The sequence below is a fragment of the Giraffa tippelskirchi genome, chromosome 2 (genome assembly GCF_054371585.1).
Source record: "Giraffa tippelskirchi isolate mGirTip1 chromosome 2, T2T-mGirTip1v1.2.pri, whole genome shotgun sequence".
Lineage (NCBI taxonomy): Eukaryota > Metazoa > Chordata > Mammalia > Artiodactyla > Giraffidae > Giraffa > Giraffa tippelskirchi.
The window spans coordinates 176,625,356-176,648,251 of record NC_137276.1 but is presented as its reverse complement, the minus strand read 5'-3'; the positions used below and the strand labels follow the sequence as shown (position 1 = coordinate 176,648,251).

The following is a 22,896-nucleotide window of genomic DNA, read 5'->3' as shown; positions in this document are numbered from 1 at the left end:
TTAGTGACAGGAGACAGTCAAACAAATAAACATATAATATGTCAGGAAGCAATAAATGCTATAAAGTTTTATCTTTAAAGAGGAAAATTGTCAGAAACCGGTCTCTGACAAGGACTCTGGGGTTAGATAACCTGTAGACTCAAGAATTTGAGGCATGTATGTGAGACTGAGGGATATGACAGGAAAACAGAAATTACAGACAAATTAGTAGCTAACACAAGGCAGCTTTCTGACTCTTATTAGACAGTACTCTAGACCCACTTCATCACTCCCAACAAAGATCCGTGATTTTAGTCACCAGATCCCTCACTTGGCTGTGAGAATGCGAAGGATATGTGTAGGTAGGGTATGATTGTTCTGTGTCTAGATCCAGTGTATTGTTCTATAGCAAGAGCAGCAGAGCTCTTGCAGGCTTCCTTCCGAGAAGTGCCTTTGGTAGGAAGGCTGGGAAGCCTTGGAGGTCAAGGCTCTCCCTAACTTGCTGCTATGGAACTTGGGCCAGGCCTCTAATTGCTCTGCCCTGGGCCTCAGTCAAGCCCAGTTAAGCAAAATGAGAAGTTTAGACTCCAGAAAGAAGGTCTCCATGGTTCCTTCCAACCTTAGTCCTTGTCTTCTACCTCAGCTTGCATTTCTGCCTGTGAGCCTTCCAAGTAAGCAGCAGGATTAATCCATCAGCTCAGTGGGCTGGGAGAGGAAGGGAGGCAGGCAGAAGAAGTATCAATGGTACTGCACTCCAGTGAGCACTGAAGAGGCTCCATTCATGGACCAACAAAACCTGGGAGAAGCCTCGGACTTAATCAGCCAAGGAGGCTCCAGCAGTAGGAACAAAGGAAATCACAGCCTTATTTTGCAATCCAGGCACAGCTTCTGTGTTCTCCCTGAGACATGAGCCCACCAGCTCCCCCGGTGTGCGCACGCGCGCGCGCACACACACACACACACACACACACACACACACACACACACACACACACACACACACACACACACACACACACACACACACACACTGTGGGATTATGGGTTTCCAGAAGGAAAGGGGAGGACAAAGAGGCAAAGATAAGGCACCTGAAGAATTAGGTAGTAACTGATATCAGAGCCTCATTTTAACACTACCTCTAGGAGCATATATAGCTTAATTTTATAAAACTGAGATCCTCTTTACACTGAATAAACAAGGAGCATTTTGATGAGGCTCAAAATGAAACTCATGCATGGACTTGTGTATGAAAACTTTTAGGGTCCTGAAGTAATTTACGTTTCTTAACACATTATGGCAGTTGCAATACTTTGTGCCATGCTTTTCCATAGAACCCTTAGCTAGGCGTTTAAAAATATTCCAGCATCCTTCTAGTGAAGTAAGTTGGGAATATGCATAGTCCCATTTTATAAATGGGAAAACTGAGGTTGTATTTCTTATGTCTGCTTATTACGCCTACAGTGTGCTGCTGCAATCACCTACGACAGCTTCCTCCGCAGGCAGGATCCTTGACCCTGAATGGATGGTGGTGAGAAGGAGAAGATTGCCACCACCCTTCTATAGGCAAGTGCCAGAAGGAGGATGGACAATTAGGATGCCACACAACCAGTAACTTTCTTGGAAGTAGGGACATGACATTACCCTTTTCCATGCTAATCTAAATGCCACACTGTCTTTGTCAGCTGCTCAAGTATCTGGGAGACTATATTATTACGATGACTCACACAATTAAATGATTACTTGTTATTGTTTTATTTTGTACTCATTTTTTTTATTTGACCTTGTGCTGCCCTATGCTGTCATAAGTTGCATCTTTCTGAAGGCAAGTTTGTATACATGAGTATATATTAGTAGCATTTCAACTTATGGGCATTGTCTTTAAAAGGGGGCTGGAGCAGTCTTTTGTGGGGACTTCAATTAAGATGTTTGCTAAATAGCTTTAGGGCAAATATTTTTGGCTGAAAAGTCTAGTAGAAAAATGAAAAGAATTTTGCAAGCAAAGAATGTAGCTTATTGTGTTCAGTTATTTTTCCACAAGGAATAGGTAAAGGATGTGAGGTTAAAAATCATTGTTGAGTTATGACCAGTAGGTGACTGACATGGTTTCTTTTTAAAAAATATGATATCTGTGGCCACAACTGATTGTAGGAAAAACCATGGAGATGTTTCTATTCATCTATTTTCCTTTCCTGTGCTCCTCTCCCTACTAGGGGTTTGTTTTTACCTATGGATTTGGTGGGCCTTTGTCATTCCATCGAGATGTCTTGATCTCTGCCCTACCCTTTGATGTTTCCCCTGAGTAGCATCTCCTACTTGGGAGCAAATCCATTTCCCCCCATCACTACTTTCCAGTCCAGGTATGACTTCATAATAATTGGACAATTGCAGGCGTATCCCAAGAACAGGGGGCTTTGGGGGCCAAGGAGCTCCACGCAGCCCTCTTCTCTAGTTGCTTGTGAAGGGTCTGCTCACTGGTCAAGTATGGCCCCTTCAGACTTCTCTTCTCTGCTATCACAGAGGGAGTCAAGACTCTTGGCAAGATTTGTGAGCAAAACAAAGGAAGCTGTTGCAGTTGTAAAGTTACTTCCTGCTTTGGTGGCATCTATCATTTGAAGGGGTTGGAGGTGTTTTGCACACAACTGGCACATGGTAAGCACAGTGTATATGTTGGCAGAGTTGAACAGACTGCCAAGAAAAAGAGACTACCCTTCTGCCATAAAACTGCAGTAGAAGTTGGCTAGTGTTTGGGACAGTGATCCTCAAGAAGTGTCTAAAGCTCACATCAGGCAAGAAAGATCTGCTTGTAAGCCTTGAAAGGGTTAACATATGTCTTTTCTGGGGAGCATGGATCTTCATATGGTAGATGATGGAGTAAGTGAGCCATGGGGCTTTTTGTCACAGTCAAAAACATTTGAAAACATTGGATAAAAGTACAGTCATGCCAGGAAGCAAAGGGATGGCCATAGTCTTTGAAGAGTATCTTCTGTTGCACCTGACAATGGGCAGCTCAGCGCGTGACACACAGGGATGCAGAGAAGGTCCACAGATGGCCTTGGCCCCAGAGACTCATCACCATCCTTTCAGGTTGTGAATCCTGATTCTCCTGGCATCATTAGAGTAGCATTCCATACCCCTGAGAGCTGACACACAAACCCTGTGTGCATCCAGATATACACATACATGCACACACACGCACACACACACACACAAACATGATGCCAGTTTGTTAATTATTTGTTAATGAATACAACTGATAAAGATTACTGGTCATTCCCTTTGGCCTGATCAGCACATTCCTTAGGAATGAGGCATGTGAGTTCAGTTTCAAAAGCGTGTCTTCTTGAAGAAGCTTTAGGCACTCTCTCAAGGTCAGGGGCCAGGAGAACCACTGTCCAGTGCCTATGCAAGCTTCCTTTTCCTTAACTCTTAAAGCTAATCATTTTCCCTCCCCATCCTACTTCCCAGAGAGATGCATTCTGCTCAGAGGTGTTCTTCAAAGAGTATGCTTTCAGCTGGTTGGGTTCTGAGTACTGTCCTACTATCTGCTTCCCTGAATTTCCTCATAGTTCACTTGATTGGTATCTTAAGTATCCCAAGCATTTTGTCTCACATATTTAGGGATGATATCCTGGCTTACTTCCACAGGTATCACAATCACATCCATTGTGTATGGATTTTAGTAATGTAACTCTTATAGCAAACTGTATTTCTACAGTCCTAGAAGACACCTTTTGTGGCCTCTAGGCCCTCCAATGTCTTCTAACCTGTGATCTGTTGGTAGGAACAAACTCTCCCAAGTGACAGCTCCTGGGGCACAGAGATGGATGCTGAATGGGTGTATTCCATCTACCATCCCTCCTCTGACTTAGGCGTTCATCTTGACCTCTTCAGTGAAGCTGGCTCTAGACATTCTTCCCACGCTGCACATAAAGAATTGGAATGAGAGTTGGCTGAGTCCCTTAACAGCAACTTTTGGAACAGCAGTAGAATCAAATAAGAGATGAAAAAGCAGCTGCAAATGAATATGTGTGAACTAAAAAGTTAGCAACCTGGACCCTGCAGCAGGGCAGAGAGCAGAAGTTTAATTCTCCTCTCTCTGGGTCAGTTTGTTGGTTGTATCTTTCAGGATGGTCCCAGCTCCTCAAGTCTCACTCACTTAGCAAACATCTACTAGTAACCTCCAATGTGCACAGTACAAAGTGTGGGTGTAAGATGAATAAAAGATGAACAAGACATGGTGCATGCACTCCAGGAACTTACAGTCTAGTGAAGACAGAAACACTGACTTCCTGGCAAGTGGTTCCTGGAATAAGTTACGGGATAATGACTGGCAAGAAGGAGAAGGAACATTAGGAATTGCCTGGAGAGGCATGTAACCTTGCAGTCCTTCCTGTAAGCACAGGCTGTTTTTCTGCACTGTGAGCCCTGCTCGCCTTCTTCCTCCTCCTGCCCTCCCACTCTTTCCTCCTGTGGAGTCTGGCTGTTCTCCTGACTGAGGGCTGAGGAGCTGCTTTCCAGAATGAGTCATCCCCACCCACCCCCACACACAAAGCTGCGCCCCCTCCATGAAAGGAACAAAGATCTTCAGAGTAAGCTCAAGTTTGAGCTGGCATATTTACTTATTTTAAAGAGGTTAAAGAGTGAAAACTCATGTGAATGCGAATGAGTTTTGACACTCCTTTTTAAAGCACAAGGATGTGGTAAATTTTTTAAAAATGTATCTATCCTGGTATCATGAGAGCCCCAGGCCTAGATACTTTGGACTAGTGAGTGAAAAAAAGCTAGGAAATAAACTAGCCTCATTCAAAAAGCCAACAAGGAGTGTTGTATTAATTTCAGCTAAAGTAAATTCTAAAACCAAGTGAAATGTTCCAAAAACAGGCATCCCTATAGATTCTATTGTTCATAAAATGGCAACCCAAGATATTATGAACTTGACAAGTATTTACAGTCAGTCATCTTAGTGAGCACTGTAAGTACTGACAGTCTCAGTCCTCGTGGTTCCTTGATGTTTCTTCAAAGTAAAAGGCATAGTTTCCTGAAAGTTCTGTGCTCTCTTGCACTCTCTTCCTCACCTTTCTTTCTCTCTGTCCCCCTCCCACAACTTTCTTTCTATTCCTCTCCCTCTGGCTTCCTCTCTCTCCCCACACTGGTGATAGTCATGGGGAGAGTCTGTTGGCAGTTATTAAAGTCAAGTCCAGGCACTGCTTTGCATCATCTATAGTTTGCAGCATGGTTGTATTAGTCAGGGTAGACTCGGTTATGCTATAAGTAGCAAACAACTCCAAAATCTTAGTGGCTTAAAACAACAAAGTTTTCACTCAAGCCACATGTCCATTACAAGTTAGCAGGGATCTTTGCTTTTTGTATCATTTAGCGACCCAAGCTGATGGAGCAGCTACCATCTTGAATGTTGCTGGTGATTGTGCCAAAGGAAAAAGAATACTCGGGAAAGTCTTAAAACAGGCTCCAAGCTCCAGCCTGAAAGTGTCACATGTCGCTTCTGTACAAAATTCAAAGGCAATATAATTAGTCACAGTATTCCCATTCAATCATAAAGAATCCAAGAAGTTTAATCTTAACTTCATGCCAGAATAGAGAAAAACAAAATATTTGGCAAACAGCACTATTGACTACCACAATGGTGTAGTGGTGCTGATCCAAACCCTAAGATACAAGGTCACTGGGCAATGTATGGATGTGAGAGTTGGATGGTGAAGAAAGCTGAGCGCCGAAGAATTGATGCTTTTCAACTGTGGTGTTGGAGAAGACTCTTGAGAGTCCCTTGGACTGCAAGGAGATCCAACCAGTCCATCCTAAAGGAAATCAGTCCTGATTGTTCATTGGAAGGACTGATGTTGAAGCTGAAACTCCAATACTTTGGCCACCTCATGCAAAGAATTGACTCATTGGAAAAGACCCTAATGCTGGGTGGGATTAGTGGCAGGAGGAGAAGGGGACCACAGAGGATGAGATGGCTGGATGGCATCACCGACTCGATGGGCATGGGCTTGGGTAGACTCCGGGAGTTGGTGATGGACAGGGAGGCCTGGCGTGCTGCGATTCATGGGGTCGCAAAGAGTTGGACATGACTGAGCGACTTAACTGAACTGATTGTAAATTTTGCTTCCTCAGACTTAAAGGAAAGTAGAAAAGGCACAGTTCCCACTAGATCCTCGGAATAGTCTTATCCCAGGGTGACCTTTCATACCACTCTCTAGCCATGACTGCACAAAGGCACTCACACACACACAAAATGGAGATAAGAAGGGACAGGGAGTTGGGAAGTGGGATGGTTCTCCAAACGAATATAAAAAAAGAAAAAAAAAAAAAAAAGAAGGAGGAGGCGAGGGTAAAATCCAATACAGAGATTTTAAAATCAGACAAATTGGGTTGGATTTACATCCTGCTTTTACCATTTATTGTCCATGTGAACTTGGGCAAGTTTCTTGACTCTTCTGTGTCTCAGTTTCCTCATCTGAAAAATGGGACTAATAAAGCTAAACTTGTAAGTTTATTGTTGGGAAACACTGAGAGAAATCATGCAAATCCCTTAGCCCAGTGCTGATAACTGGCAAGTCCTCAATAAGCGATAACCATTATTGTTAGTGTTAGGATTGGAATAATAAGCAAATATCAGTACAATATCTAAAAGAAATCATGTAGCAAATCTGAAGGATATTTTAAAATTTTTGCCTTTTCCTTGAGATACTCTACTAAGTGTCAAGAAAAAGAGTGTGGGAGAGATATGCACAAATAACAACAAATAATGCACTTGGAGAAGCCAGTGGTATGCTATAGCAGGTATGCATTTCCAAGCATATAGTCCTTGGGAATTTCATGTATATAGCACTCCTAAACTTCTCCTAAGATTAGTGTGTCTACTCTAATCTTATATATTTATTGAGAGCCAACTATGCATAGGCACCTCACAAATATCATTCCATTTAATCATTGTGATAAACCCATCAGCTCAGATTTGGATCCCCATTTTACAAATGGGGTAAGAGCACAGCCTCTGGAGTTAGACTGCCTGGATTAATATCCAAACTCCACCAACAACCAGCTGAGTGTCCTCAGGCAACTTACTTTACTGATTACTCGTCTGTAAAATGGGAATAATAATTACATGTCACCAATATGCTGTGTTAATTAGATGAGATAATGTGTGTAAAATGCTGAGCCCAGTGCTTGACATGTACTAGGGGCTTGATGAATGTTAGAATTACCAACTATGAGGAAATCAAGTCTCCAAAAACGTAAGTCCCTTGCCCGAGATCACACAGTTAGTAATTAGGAAAATTTAAAATCTGGTCTTTCCAAATCCAAAGCACATGTGCCTGTGTTTAACCACATCATTTTATTATTTACACTCAAATAATTGCCCTTAGGACTACATTAATCTTCTGAAATTTGGGTCCAGCAATTATCAGGCATAGTTGAAGAAAGCAAGAAATTGTGCAGTGGGCAGACTCTGACAGTGGGAATAAGTAAATGGAGTCACTCTATTTTCAGTACTGATCCAAACTGGCTCATAAAGATGCTTATACTCTAAGAAAGGGGAGGAGTTACTTCAGAGTTTTAGATTACTTACTACTGAGTACCTGCATCTGTCAGGCTCTGTGCTAGTTATTTCCCTGTTTTCTCATTTAATCTTCACACAGACCTGTGAAGAAAGTACATACTTACTTTCCTCATTTTACAGGGAGGAGACTAAGATTTAAAGGGTTAAATAACTTACCCAAGGTCACGCAGGTGGAAAATGGCAAAGTTTCTGAAAGATGAATTAGGTTGAAAACTACCTTTAGTAACTGAAAAATGTAATCTCATTTTAAAAAATGGTATGTTCCCACATCATCAGAGTAATAAATGGTGATCACTGATAGTCCAAAAGTAGTACAAAGTGCAAAGAAGCAGGAAAGATTATCCATAACTCTATCACTCAGAGTCAATCACTGTTAAGTCTTTTAGTATAGTTGCTTTGGGTCTTTTTTCTGTGTTTCTTTTTCATTATGTACTTGAGATCATACTACAACAGTTTACAATGCTGTTTTTTAAGAGATCAAGAATGAATTCAGTAGTTGTTTTTGGTTAATACAATAAGATCTTCGGTTATAAGAATTCAGGAATTGATAATTATAGCTGCCGTTTATTGGCCATGTCTCTATGCCTGGCACCACACAAAATAGTTTTGACTAAAGTATCTCCTTGTATCTAAACCTATAAAGTAGGCATTAAATAATCAAAACATCAGAATATTTATGCAACCAGTATTTTAATGCACTCTACTTTTTAAGAGAAAGAGGTAAAGGACAACAAATAAGCTTGTAGATATTATTTATTTAAAAAACCAAAACAAAAACACTGCCAGGCTATGGCCTGTGGTCACCATAAAGTCTCTTCTGTTTTCCATCCCTTTTCTATCTGCAGCACAGTGAGGCTTGGTGCCCACGATGATGACCACAGTGATGACTCACAAGCATCACAGATTAAAAGGGTTTAACTGTACTTCCTTCCCTCAGCTTGGATAGGCCCACACTTGAGCAGCCCAGGTTACAGGACCACTCAGTGAACATTAGAAACTGGAAATGAACCACATCTCCCTAATGTGGCCTGGGTCACATTACAATTTCCTCCTTTAGGCATTTTTGCTGGCTCTACTGTAGCCCTCTCTTCCGAGAGGGGTGAGATCTGAACTGTGATCTGAACTTCAGGACTACTTTTTCTGCAACCCTCAGAGACTTCCTTAACTAGACACAGACTGAGTGGGAAATGGTATCTGTACTACCTTTGAAGGGAGTCATTGCCCTGTGGGATAGGAAGAAAAGAGAGAAAAGTCTTTTTGAGATTAACGAAAGTGCTCTCAGTCAAGTGAAATCTGAAAATAGCCTCCATGTGGTATTGACCCACATGGTCATTGACATGACCCCGAAGGGTCTTTAGGGAGGCTCTGGCTGCAAAGATGCTAAAGGTCAGGAGTGGACTTTCAGGGTTTGCTGCTTTATGTTTAAAGACTAGGTCTGTGTTTTGATAAATGAACTTGCTAATAGTCACCACTTGAATTGTTGCTTCCAGCTCTCTGTTTGTTTTAAATAAGGAGATTCAGCCAGTAGTAATGGGAGGAGCTGCAAATGGCTTCCCTAGTTGGGAGTGCCTGCTTGTTTTTCCATCTGCCTGGGCATGCTGGACGTGCAGGCTACACTCACAGACTCACACATCTGAGGAGAGAGTCTAAGGGCGCCCTTGATCTGTATATTTATATAGGAAGTGTGTATTAATACATGAGGGGCACTCAAGTATCAAAATACTTGGGTAACCATAGGTGAAAAGAGGAAGCCTGTTGTAAGAATTTAAATATGCAGAATATACAGGTTTTCATATCTTCATTTCATTCTTCATTCATTTGACAAACCTTTATTGAGAACCATCTGTGAGAAGCACTGTGTGATTTGCTCTGAGACATGCTATTATTTCTAAAAGATGGAAATTATTCTTCCCCTTTCAGAAGCTTACCATTTGATGGGGGTGCTATCTGATCATGCACTAAAGCATACAAGTCACCCACAGTGAAAGATAATGCAGGAATGATATCGAAGGTGGGTGCTGTAGAAATCCAAAGAAGCTAATCTTCACTGCTGTCTCAGAAGACACCAAGAAAGAGAGACAGAGGGGGAACTGAACAGCAAGTATGGACAGGCAAAGAAAATGGTCTGATACCCTGAGAATTGTAAGCAGACTGGTTTATCTGGAAAGTAATCACACAGGAAAGTGTATTGAAATGAAATTGGAAGCTAGGGGTCAGGTTGGGAAGTACCTCCCAAGGTTTCAAAAATTCAGGAGATAAGGGTGATGTTAGAGCAGAGAACAACTCTTCACTTTCTGAGTGTCTGCTAAGCCAGCAAGCCAGCACTGTATGTTAAGGAAATAAGTTCATACAGAATGTGGCAAAGTTGTGGAAAACATAGCCTCAGAATAAAAGACAGCTCTTTAAATTGAATCAATTAAGAAAATTAAACTATGCTTATTTTTTCACTATGGGCCACTGGAAAGGTCATCATAAACACGGAATAGCTAAGTTTTCCTTACTCCAACTCCGAGGTCACCAAGGAAGCTTACGGCTATAATGTAAGTCCAGAGGAGAGGAAGGCTACCTTGGTGAGCTACCGGCCACTGTGGCCTTGCATGTTGGTTTCTTTAGAGCTTTGGGAGCAGGAATAAGTGTCCTCAGTGGGATCTGCTCTTGGGACACTGGCTGAATCTTTAAAGCTTAAGAGCAAACCCTGGACTTTGCTGAATTCACCACAATCAGTGGCCCTTTCTCAAGTTCCTTGTAGGCAGCTCACCAGATTGCCCTCTGGGCCTCCTGAGGGAATACCTCATCATTCAAGATACTCGGTTTCGGGTAATGGAAAAGTTTAGTTTATAGACCTGACTGTGTACGGCATATGTAAATAATCAAGAAGTGAATAGAATAAAATAGCCTTACACTAAAAGACCCTAAATGTTTACATTTTTTTGATGATTCAAGAACTACTTCCTCAAAATATCCAGAATATATTAGAACTCTTAAAACACAACAGAAAACAAATAACCTAATGAAAAAAAAAATGGGTAAGATCATTGAAGAGGCACTTCACCAAGAGGATATCTAGATGACAAGGGAGAACGTAAAAAGTTGTCAACAGCACTAATCATTAAGGAAATACTGATTAAAACCAGATGAGTTACCACTGATTATAATGGCTAAAAGAAAAAAACCCTGACAATGTCACACGCTGACAAGGATGCAAGCAACTTGAACTCTAGGCATTGCAGGTAAGAATGCAAAAAGTTTGCCGGGTTTTTTTTTCAAAGTTAAATATGCACAAACCATATGATCCAGCAATTCCATTCCTGGATATTCACCCAAGTGAAATGAAAACTTATTTTCACATAAAAATGTGTACACACATGTTTATAGCCACTGTAGTCTTCATCACCAAAAACTTGAAACAAGCCAAATGTCCTTCTGGGAAAGATGGAAGGCAAAAGGAGAAGAGGGTGGCAGAGGATGAGCTGGTTAGATACCATTACTAACTCAATGGACACGAACCTGAGAAAACTCCAGGAGATAGTGAAGGACAGGGAAGCCTGGCAAGCCACAGTCCATGGGGTTGAAGAGTTGGACATGACTGAACAACAACAAACAAAAGTCACTTCAGAATTTTACAGTAATTTAGAGGCAACAAACATTATGATCAATTAGTGTCATCAGGTGGTACCATAGAAAAATATGTCATATGTTTTCTTCTATGTATTAAGATTCCAGATAAAGTGAGGATTTTGTGCTACCACAAACATCAGAAAATGTGCAAGCTGTTCACTGATGCTTATGTTAACCTTGCTGTGTATGTATGAGTGCCCTGTGTCTAAGCATATAGGTACAGAGTATGAAATGTAGGTTTTGAAGAAGCAGAAGGGTGAAGTATGTGAATGGGAGGAGCACGAGAAGGTCTGCATATAGAATGAATGAAAGAGTCTCTGTTAGTGTTGGCTTCATCCCCAGGACAAAGTGAGGCAGTGCCTTCATAGGTGTTGGAATAAAAAAAATTTTAATTACAGCTTAAAACCATTGAATGTCTTTGAAAACTGGTCTCTTTAGGGGTGCAGGAGGTACTGTTTTTAAGATGAGCTTAAGCGAGTTGACAGAGTTAAAGAACTGGCAGGACAGGAGATACTGCCAGAGGAAGCTAACTCCTTACATGGGTGCAGTCTGGGTTACTTGCTGTCCTCCATACACAAGCACTTGACTTGGTGTGACTCTGCCTCTCCACTCTGAAGCAGCAAAAGTTCTTCGGCTGCAAATCTATCTCCAGATTCCCCAAAGTGCTTGTTAGGCATGGGAAAGCCACTAACTGGATTAAAGGAGGCTTAAGTTTACCAGCAGGTGGCAATAGAGGTAATTGTGTCTCTGGAAAGATTAAACTTCTATTACTTTATAAACCAGAGATGGGACTCTTCAGAAGTTGATTGGGCCCCAGCTTCACTTCCCCCTGCCTTACACTAGCATACTATGAGTTGGAATTGTTCAAGCCAGAATACTATAGCCAGACACATAAACTTTTCCTCCCTGTGCTGCTGCTGCACTCAGTTTTCTGAGTGTCTCCTCTAAGTTTGACATATTAATGGAAAAATTAGAAATAATAGCAAAATCATGTTTAGTATCATAAATTATATTTATTTGTGGTTCAGGGAAGCTTGAAAGGTGAAATAAAACACTGCTTTCAAATATAACTTCCTGACATTATTAAATAAGCTAACCCAAACTCTCAAAGAGCAAAGATGAAGCAATCAGACTGATTTTGAATGTCAAAGTTCCTAAGTGAATTTCTCTGGCCTTTGTTAGTTCCTTTCACACAGGAGAAGACCTGTAGTTTTCAATGGAAAAATGAACGTTTTATTCATACACCGTAATTTCAAAGGCCAGTGGAACAAGATCGTATACTGTGTTTCTGCTGGACAGCAAAGTGTTGCAAGAATGTTTCACCTGACTATTCTCACCCTAAAACTTATCAACTGTCTGTACTTCTTCCTGCTTTGCCAGCTTTCTCTGATTCTCTTTCCCTGTGGAGAGGTTCCTAACTCCTAGTTTCATCTCCACAATCTATCTGTTCTTCTGTGGTTCCTCACTCCCTTTACATTTTTTTGTTTGTTTGTTTGTTTTAACAATCTCTCTCTTATGACTGAAAGGAAATTTGGAATACATATTTAGAAAAACAAAAACTATGCTGTATTTCTTGGTAAGGCTCATTTCAATTTCATATTTCTAAAAACCAGAAATAAATTAGTTTTTCATTTATTTAACTTAAAATTTTTAAATATATTATGTGATTCAAAATTCCAGTGATACATCCTTTTATAATTCAAAAGGATGAAAGGGGATTTGGTGTTTCTATAGCAATTATGGGAGGAGAATATTGCTGACGAAAATAAAACTGGAAAATGTGCCCCCTGAAAAAAAAAAATCCAGTGATACAAAAGGTAGAAATGTTCTTTCATACCCCTTCTCCCAGTCACACAGTTCTCTTTCGGAGCACCTAATGCTATTATTTTCTGATAAATATTGCCAGAGACATTATATGCATTTATAAGCAGTTAAACATATATATTTATGTGTGTACATATGTAGGAGAAGGCAATGGCACCCCACTCCAGTACTCTTGCCTGGAAAATCCCATGGATGGAGGAGCCTGGTAGGCTGCAGTCCATGGGGTCGCTGAGTCAGACAGGACTGAGCGACTTCACTTTCACTTTTCACTTTCATACATTGGAGAAGGAACTGGCAACCCACTCCAGTGTTCCTGCCTGGAGAATCCCAGGGATGGGGGAGCCTGGTGGGCTGCCGTCTATTGGGTCGCACAGAGTCGGACACGACTGACGTGGCTTAGCAGCAGCAGCAGCAGCAGCAGTACGTATGTATGTATATATGTGTTTATACATTCTTTATTTTTCTTATTTCTACACAAATCGTAGCATACTTTATACAAAAGCACCCTACTTCTTCTATTTTATTATTTTTACTTACCTGAATATCTTGGCAATCATTCCCTATCAATCCAGGAACAATTCTGCTGGGGATCTCTAATGAATCTCAAGAGGTTCCTGCTTCTGAAACGCTTGTTTAAGGCCTGCATACCCTTTTCTCCTTATTTCCTGTTTTCCTAACCATTTATTAGGCTAAGTCTTCTTAGAGAAGTGTCATGCTGGATTTTTTTTCTTTCAAAGGGGGAAATAATTCTAGAATTTGACAGTAGTCATCAAAGTAACCAACCAGGTTCAGATGGTAAAGAATCTGCCTGCAATGTGGGACACCTGGGTTTGATCCCTAGGTTGTAAAGATCCCCTGCAGAAGGGCATAGCAACCCACTCCAGTATTCTGGCCTGGAGAATTTCATGGGCAGAGGAGCCTGGCAGGCTACAGTACATGTGGTTGCAGAGTTGGACATGACTGAGTGACTTTCACCTTCTTTGACATCTTTTATATCTTTTATATGCTCTGTCTCTCAGCATTGGCACTGATTCTAGGACACTGCCCATTTGTTCCCTTTGAACCAGCTATCGCCAACTGATATTATGGGCAAAATCTCCAACTGAAACTGGCAAAATTCACAGGGCACTCCCCATGATGATTCAAATAGATTCCTCAAAACCACTTCCCAGAACTAACCAATATCCTACAAGTAAAGAAGCACTTGAAGGCATAAAACCTATAATAGAGGATTACAAAGCTCAAGGCCTCATTATCCCCTGTACTAGTCCCTGTAATACTGCTATTTTACCAGTGAAAAAACAATAAAAACAGAGTGTAGGTTGTCCAGGACCTTCAAGAAATAAATATTGTTATCCCTCAACGCCTTGTTGTTCTTAACCCTCAATGGAAGCAAATTCTTTTCTGTAATTGATTTATGTAGTGCATTCTTTAGTATTCCAGTTGATAAAGCTAGCCAATACCTTTTTGCCTTCACTTGGGAAGAAAAACAATTTACTTGGACAGCAGTTCTTCACTGTTGTGTTTAGTCCTTCCTATTTCTCACAAACTCTGAAGGCTGATCTGGATAATATAAAGTTCCCTAGATGTTCTACTTTGTTGCAATATGTGGGTGATCTGCTTCTTGGCTCTCCTCAAGCCTCCTCACAGGAAGACAGCATACACCTGCTAAAGCTTTTAGCCCTAAAGAGACATAAGGTCGCCAAAGAAAAATTGCAGTTTTCCCAAATCCAGGTCTGATATTTAGGGCATCTGAAACTGGAACAAAGGCTACACCTAGATCCAGGTAGACTTTGTGGTTTCCTAAGTTTCCCCAAACCCCAAACTAAGTACCAACTGCAAGGTATCTCAGGCTAGTTGATTACTGCTGAAATTGGATTCCAGATTTCTTTCCTGTAGTCAACCTGTGTGTGTGTGTTTGTGTGTGCGTGCGCTCAGTCATGTCCGATTCTTTGCGACCCTATGGACTGTAGGACACAAGGTTCCTCTGTCCGCAGGATTTTCCAGGCAAGAATATTGGAGTGGGTTGCCATGTCCTCCTGCAGCCAAACCTCTGTATGTTTTTACTAAATAATAACAACCCCACCCCAATTTTATAGGAAGAATTGGACTACATAGCTTTTAAGACCTTGAAGGAGAGTCTGATGAACCCATCTGCCCTTTGGCATCCCAATTATTAGGAATGCCCTTGTATATGAAAGGAAGGGAGTGCCCCTGGCACCCCCACCCTACAACATGGAGACCACCATTGATCCATAGGGTTTTCTAGCCAGCAGCTGAACCCTGTGACATGGGGATGCATCCCTACTGGCAGACTCCTCTTGAACTTTATAATGATCAAAGAACCCATTTACTGATCAGGTACTTGACAAGTCTATGTTGTTTGTCAGATTTTCAATAAATACCACAAATAAGTGGGAAAATGCAATAAAAATAGAAACAAATTTCCTTACTTAATATGATTATATTCTTTTCAGCCCAAAACAGCACTAATGGGCAAACATTCTGCCTCAATTCTGAAAGATGAGAAAGAAATCCACAATTATCACTATTACTTAACTTGTACTGGTTCTGGCCAATAAACTTAACAAAATAAAGAAAATAGAGTTTGCATTAGTTTGCTAGGGCTGCCATAACAATATACCATAGACTGGGTGGCTTAAACAACAAATTTTCTGACAGTTCTGGAGGCTAGAAGTCCAAGATTAAGGTACAGTAGGATCAGTGTCTGGTGAGGTCTCTCTTCCTGGCTTGCAGATGCCTGACTTTTCATTGCACCCTCATATGGTATTGAGAGAAAGAGAGCAAACGCTCTGGTGTCTCTTCTGATAATACACTAATCCTGCTGGATCTGGGCTTTCTCAACCCTTATGACTTCACTTAATCTGAATTATTTCCTTAGAAGCCCCATATCCAAATACAGCCACAATGAGGGCTAGGCCTTCAACATATGATTTTTTGGAGGACACATTCAGTCCATAAGAGAGACATACACTATGGAAAGGAGAAAAAATTATCATTATTGAGTCACAAGGTTCCTCTGTCTATGGAATTTTCCAGGCAAGAATACTGGAGTGGGTTGCCATTTCCTACTCCAGGGGAATCTACCTGACTCAGTGATCAAACCCATGTCTCTAGTGTCTCCTGCATTGGCAGGCAGATTCTTCACCACTGAGTCATTTGGGATAGTGCACAATATGGTTATATACCCGCCAAACTTAAGTGACTCTATTACAAATAATGTGAAAATTCACTGAGGTGGTGAGATATACACTGGGTACAAAAATCAAAGCTATATAACCGTAACCACTCAGAAGAGATAGAAGGAAAGATCCCATTGAAAATAGCAGCAATAAAAATAAATAAAAACACCAAGAGATGAACTTAAGAAACGTGTGAGCTTTTTATGAAGATAATATTCAGTTGCTTCTAAGGATGAAAATGAATCCTTTATCAAATGAAAATTATCTGTAAAGAGACTCAACCATATAAAGATGTCTATTCTCTCTAGGTTAGCCTATATGTTTAATACAATTCTAATAAAAATTCCTACATGATATTCTTTGGGACCAAATTTATCCTAAAGTTCATATAGAAATAAAAGTAAGAATAGAATAATTGTGAAAAACAGGAATGAAGATGACTGTGTGGTGAAAATTCAGAAACACAGGCCCTCTCATATCTCTGGGGTTATAAATCCTTAAAAGGGCAGTCTTACAATATTTAATAAACTTACAAATGCACATATCCCTCAATCCAGCAATTCTGCTTCTGGGAATTTATCCTTCAGTCATATGCTTCTATATGCAAAATGACATATGAACAAGGTTATGATTTAAACTATTTTAGTACTTTGAGATAGTAAGACCTGCTTTATAGCAGTGGTGCTGAGCACCAAGAGTGTGGCTCCAGTGTCAGTCAGGACTGCAAGAGATTCATCCCCAATCTGGAGAAGTGTTTCTTCAAGCCAATAACGAGAGAATTGGAAAGAATCCCCATAGCTCCTGGAGCCCTGTCATTGATTGGGAGGACATTGGAGAGGCAATTAGAGGGCTGAAAGTGTCTGAAGCACTTAGGTTTGTAACAATCTCTTCTCCAGTGTCCGAGCTCTTTACAGTAATAGCAGAAAATAGATGGCTTTGGTTTCATTTAGGAATCTTCGTTTGTTGGAGTTGAAGATTAAGAGTTTTTGTGGTCTTTCTTGAGAAAGCTGTTTGCCAGATTAACTAAATCTGGAGTGGATATAGTTTCCCATTTCATTCTGGTCCTTTTTACCAGAAAGGAAAGGTCTCAGTTCAGCCCATTAGCAAACATAAAGTTAAAAGCTACCTGGGTAGAATCAACATCTCAAGGGAAGACTAGAATTTTCGTTAAAAATAATCTAAAGTCAATTGTCATACTAATGAACAGGTTCAGACTGTTGTGTGCAATCCTGAATTTTGTTCCAATCAACAGGCTTTGGAAAAGCCCTAGGAATTGCTGGATGAAGTCACCTAGCAATTGTCTAAGCCTGATATATACTAAGTTAGTGGGCTGGTCTCCTGGTTATAATATCTAGAAAATTTTCAGTATTTTCCTATTTAGTGGTTTTCATCCAAAGCCGGACCTGCCCTTCACCAACAAGCATTTGAATTAGCTGATGTAAGTCAGAGAAACCAGGTTGATAATTTTGAATCACTATATCGAAATTGCTCAGCAAATCTGTAAGAATCTTGTTATCTTGGTAGAATCTTGGACTATGGCTTGCAATTCAGCTTTAGTCCAGAAAATATAATAAAGTAAGGGTTTAGTTTCTAGATCCCTTTTCCAAAGGAATGGGCCAAACTTCTCAACTAGTTTCAGTTGCAAAAATCCGACCTCAAAATCAGACTGAAATACCAAACAAGTACTTGTATACAGAAAGAACAAGGCCTTACTGAGAAAGAACAAAGCCTTAAAACAGATCTCGAATGAAACCTGGAGAGCTTCAAAAGCAAAAGGGGGCATAAGTTTGGATCCAGAAGAAAGAAATACCTTTAAACTCCAGGGTCAGTGAGAAAACCAGTGAACCCAATGGGCTTGATCGTGGATACTGATTGTACCTGTTCACTAACCAGCTCCCAAGCTGTCAGGGGCCTACTCTGGTCCCTGTACAGGCCAACAAAATGTTGACCTAAAACAAATAGACTGCCAATTATTTCTTCAGCAAGAAAAAAAAAAATGGGTTTATTCAAGATCAGCAGAGAATTGCAACTTTGTGTCTGCAACCATGGTGGGCCATGTGCCAGTTCCTACACAGGAAGGGAAAGAGAGCCTGCTAATACAGAGAAAAAGGAAGCTGGGAGGGTTGTAGTAAATCGAGTCCATGGCTTTTCATTGGCTGAGTCCTTGTCAGGAAATAAGAGGAGTTTTTCTTCTTCCTGTTGGGCACTGCTCTAGTCAAAGGGCATGAGAGCTCCCCCTTCTGGTCTCCCAACTCTATTTAACTGAGGTTTCTGTTTATTAGTTTTCTTACAGGTATTGATGATATCAGAGATTTTCTTCTTTTTCTATTGCCCAGAAAAAAAATTTAAGAGAATTAGAATCACCCATTCCTTAATGATGTAGTAGAATTTCCTGTGAATTCAACTGGTGCTGATGCTTTCTTGTTTTCCAGTTGTTTGGAGGATATTACTTCTTTAAAAATTTTGCTATTTTTTTAATGGTAATTTGTTTGTGTGCATATCCTATTGTTTTCTAGAGACATTTTAAATAACTTTTATTTTTGTAAAAGTATGTATTTACTAGGATTTCATATTTATTTGCATAATTTTGAGAAACACAGTCTCTATGTTTCTTTTAACTTCTCTTGTTTTGATATGCAGTTATTGTTCTCCTTTATAACTTTTTATTTTCTTATTGTATGTATTTGTGTTTTGCCTTAAGTTAAGTACATTATTTTTTTCCTACAATGGAATAGCTCTTAAATATAATGTACTCTACTCTTTTTTTGTTTGTTTTGGGTTAAGAAATTTCTGCTTTCATTTTGATTTCCACTTTCTTTAGTTTTATTATTATCCCTAGTATCATTCAGTTCTTTTTATTAACTCCTAGAGTTGGATGTTACCTTATTCATTTTTAGCCTTTTTATTATTTGATATATGTAAGGCTATGGGCTTCCAAGGTGGCACAAGTGATAAAGAACCTGCCTGCCAATGCAGGAGACATAAGAGACACTGGTTCAATCTCTGGGTCAGGAAGATCCCCTGGAGGAGGGCATGGAAACCCACTCCAATATTCTTGCCTGGAGAATCCCCATGGACAGAGGAGCTTGGTGGGCTACAGTCCATAGGGTCACAAAGAGTCGGACACGACTGAAGCAACTTAGCACGCACTTAGCACACTCACAAGCCTATTAATTATTCTCAGAGTATTATTTTTGGGGTCTCCAAAATCACTGCAGATGGTGATTGCAGCCATGAAATTAAAAGATGCTTACTCCTTGGAAGGAAAGTTATGACCAACCTAGATAGCAGAGACATTATTTTGTCAACAAAGGTCCATCTAGTCAAGGCTATGGTTTTTCCAGTAGTCATGTATGGATTCGGAGAAGGCAATGGCACCCCACTCCAGTACTCTTGCCTGGAAAATCCCATGGACGGAGGAGCCTGGTAGGCTACAGTCCATGGGGTCGCTAAGAGTCAGACATGACTGAGCAACTTCACTTTCACTTTTCACTTTCATGCATTGGAGAAGGAAATGGCAACCCACTCCAGTGTTCTTGCCTGGAGAATTCCAGGGACAGCGGAGCCTGGTAGGCTGCCGTCTATGGGGTCACACAGAGTCGGACACGACTGAAGCGACTTAGCAGCAGCAGCAGCAGCAGCTGCTGCTAGGGTGACAATATACAGCCTTGACATACTCCTTTTCCTATTTGGAACCAGTCTGTTGTTCCATGTCCAGTTCTAACTGTTGCTTCCTGACCTGCATACAGGTTTTTCAAGAGGCAGGTCAGGTGGTCTGGTATTCCCATCTCTTTCAGAATTTTCCACAGTTTATTGTGATCCACACAGTCAAAGGCTTTGGCATAGTCAATAAAGCAGAAATAAATGTTTTTCTGGAACTCTCTTGCTTTTTCAATGATCCATCGGATGTCGGCAATTTGATCTCTGGTTCCTCTGCCTTTTCTAAAACCAGCTTGAACATCTGGAAGTTCACGGTTCACGTATTGCTGAAGCCTGGCTTGGAGAATTTTGAGCATTACTTTACTAGCGTGTGAGATGAGTGCAATTGTGCGGTAGTTTGAGCATTCTTTGACATTGCCTTTCTTTGGGATTGGAATGAAAACTGATGTTTTCCAGTCCTGTGGCCACTGCTGAGTTTTCCAAATTTGCTGGCGTATTGAGCGCAGCACTTCCACAGCATTATCTTTCAGGATTTGAAATAGCTCAACTGGAATTCCATCACCTCCACTAGCTTTGTTCCTAGTGATGCTTCCTAAGGCCCACTTGACTTCACATTCCAGGATATCTGGCTCTAGGTGAGTGATCTGGTATGCAGTTATTTCTAAATGTTTTTAGCACATAAGTGAATTAATCATTGTCTTTATAGCATACTCTCATCATTGGTCAATGCATGCTGCTGCTGCTGCTGCTAAGTCACTTCAGTCGTGTCCGACTCTGTGCGACCCCAGAGGTGGCAGCCTACTGGGCTCCTCCGTCCCTGGGATTCTCCAGGCAAGAACACTGGAGTGGGCTGCCATTTCCTTCTCCAATACATGAAAGTGAAAAGTGAAAGTGAAGTCACTCAGTCGTGTCTGACTCTTCGCAACCCCGTGGACTGAAGCCTACCAGGCTCCTCCGTCCATGGGATTTTCCAGGCAAGAGTACTGGAGTGAGATGCCATTGCCTTCTCCTGGTCAATGCATAGCCTTCTTTTATTTACTTAATTGTTTATTATGCTAGCTTTTTAAATGTTATCATTTTTATAATTATGAACCCACCATTCTCAAGACTATTTTGGATGGTGGGTCCATAATTATAAAAATGATAACATTAAAAATAGCGTGTATGGTCCTTCCTATCCCCTCTCTGCCTCTTCCCCCAGCTCAATCAGAGATAGGCATTATCCTGAATTCTTTGTTTTTCATTCCCTTGCTTTTCTTTTTATATAGTTTGATAGCATCTATCTATCCCATGTCTATTCTTAAAATAGATTTTATTGTAGATTTAAAACTTTTCATTATTTTCTGACTATTCTGTAATTTTGATATTGATTTCCTCTTTGATTCAAGAATTGTTTTAAAAAGTGTTTTTTTTCTTTATTTTTCAGGTCTTAGGGTATTTTGTTTGCTTTGCTATCTTGATTCATTATTAAGATTCTAGGTTTATAGGTTTGTGATCACAGAATGTTTTCTGCACTATTTTTAAATTTTGGAATTTATTAATGTTTTTCTTTGGCTTAAAATATGGCCAATTGTAACTGCCACACAACTCATATAGAAACAGCATACTGTCTATGTCTAGTATATATTTTGATATGTATCAATCAGATCCATTTCACTAATTATGTAGTTAGTTATTATTCTCTTTTGTTTCTGCTTAATCTGTCATGGGGGACAGAACTAAAATTTCCTGCTACTGAAGTATTTCTTTTTCATTCTGTTTTCCATGATTTTTACTTTATAATTGTTGATTCCCTGCTACTTAGTGTTCTAACTTTTTGAAAATTATATTGCTAAAATATTATAAAGTATCATTTCTTGACTTCCTTAAGCTTTTCTTTTTTTAATGTTAAGGTTATGACCCATTGCATTTGACAATATTACTCCGTCCACCCTTTTATTCTCAGCTATTCTGATTCCTTCATTTTAGGTAGGTCTCTATATAGTCTATAGGTGAATTTTGCTTTGTGATCCAATTTGAAAATCTTTTCCTCATCTTTGACTTCTGTTATGTGTTGAATTATATTCCAAAAATGTGTATGTTGAGTTTCTAAAGTCCAGTTCCTCAGAATGTGATCTTATTTGGAAACTGGGCCATTGCAAATGTAATTAGTTAAGATGAAATCATACTGGAAGGTAGGCCCCTAATCCAGTATGGTTGGTGTCCTTATGAAAGGGGAAAATGTGGACACAGATATATAGAGATAATGCCATGTCAAGAATGAAGTTATGCTGCCACAGGTCAAGGAGCTACCAAAAACTAGGCATAAGGCCTGGAATAGACCCTTCTCTAGACCCTTCAGAGAGATCATGGCCCTGCCAACACTTACCTCAGGCTTCTAGATACCAGTATTACAATACATTTCTGTTGCCCGAGCCACTCAGTTTGTAGTACTTTGTTATAGCAGCCTTAACAAATTAATACAACTTCTTTGTAAATATCAGTTGATTTGTCATTATTAGAATTTTATATAAATTTAAAAAATCTTTCATATGCCTTTATAAGTAAAAATTCATGGCAAATTGCTGAAGACCAGACATTGTAAGTGTTAACAGGACCTATAGGTGACCCCCTAAAATGTTCCAAATTCTTACAACCCTAAGAAAACCCAGAGTAGCTTATACCTGTTGTAACATTGGCATCCTCCAAAAATCTCAAGTGAGCAAGCTAAAAGCCAGCCATCTGTGTAACACGTCCTTTTCTTTTCCAGATTGTGAGACTTACATGAATCAAAGAACTGAAACCAATAAGAGTCTCCCCAGAAAAAGGAAAGTAAACCTAGACTTCCTGTCTGTAACCTGACACAGAGATACTGGGACTTGCCTGGCCATTTGTAGAATGAAGCAACTTCTACTTCCTCCAGTAAGGGTAACTCTCTTGCCTAACTGTAAAGGGCTATTAAGAAAATGAGGGCACCTAAGGGCCCTAATTGAGATAAGATCTAGATTGTTCTCATCTTGAGCATTAATTTGTAATTTAGCTGTCCA

At 40.3% G+C, this 22,896-nt stretch overlaps 1 protein-coding gene across 2 annotated transcripts in view; it reads left to right on the top strand.

Annotated features, from left to right (window-relative positions):
- GTPBP8 (GTP binding protein 8) overlaps positions 1 to 22,896 on the top strand; it is a 168,852-nt gene that overhangs the window by 107,669 nt on the left and 38,287 nt on the right. Inside the window, exons 6-7 of one of the 2 annotated variants that reach the window (XR_014077494.1) lie at positions 1,442 to 1,543; positions 22,620 to 22,771. Coding sequence is in view for 1 of the 2 variants with exons in the window: in XM_081572234.1 (XP_081428360.1) it covers positions 1,442 to 1,543 (102 nt within the window). In the remaining variant the exon portion in view is untranslated. The remainder of the gene's footprint in view (positions 1 to 1,441; positions 1,544 to 22,619; positions 22,772 to 22,896) is intronic. The other variant, XM_081572234.1, reaches the window with a different exon arrangement.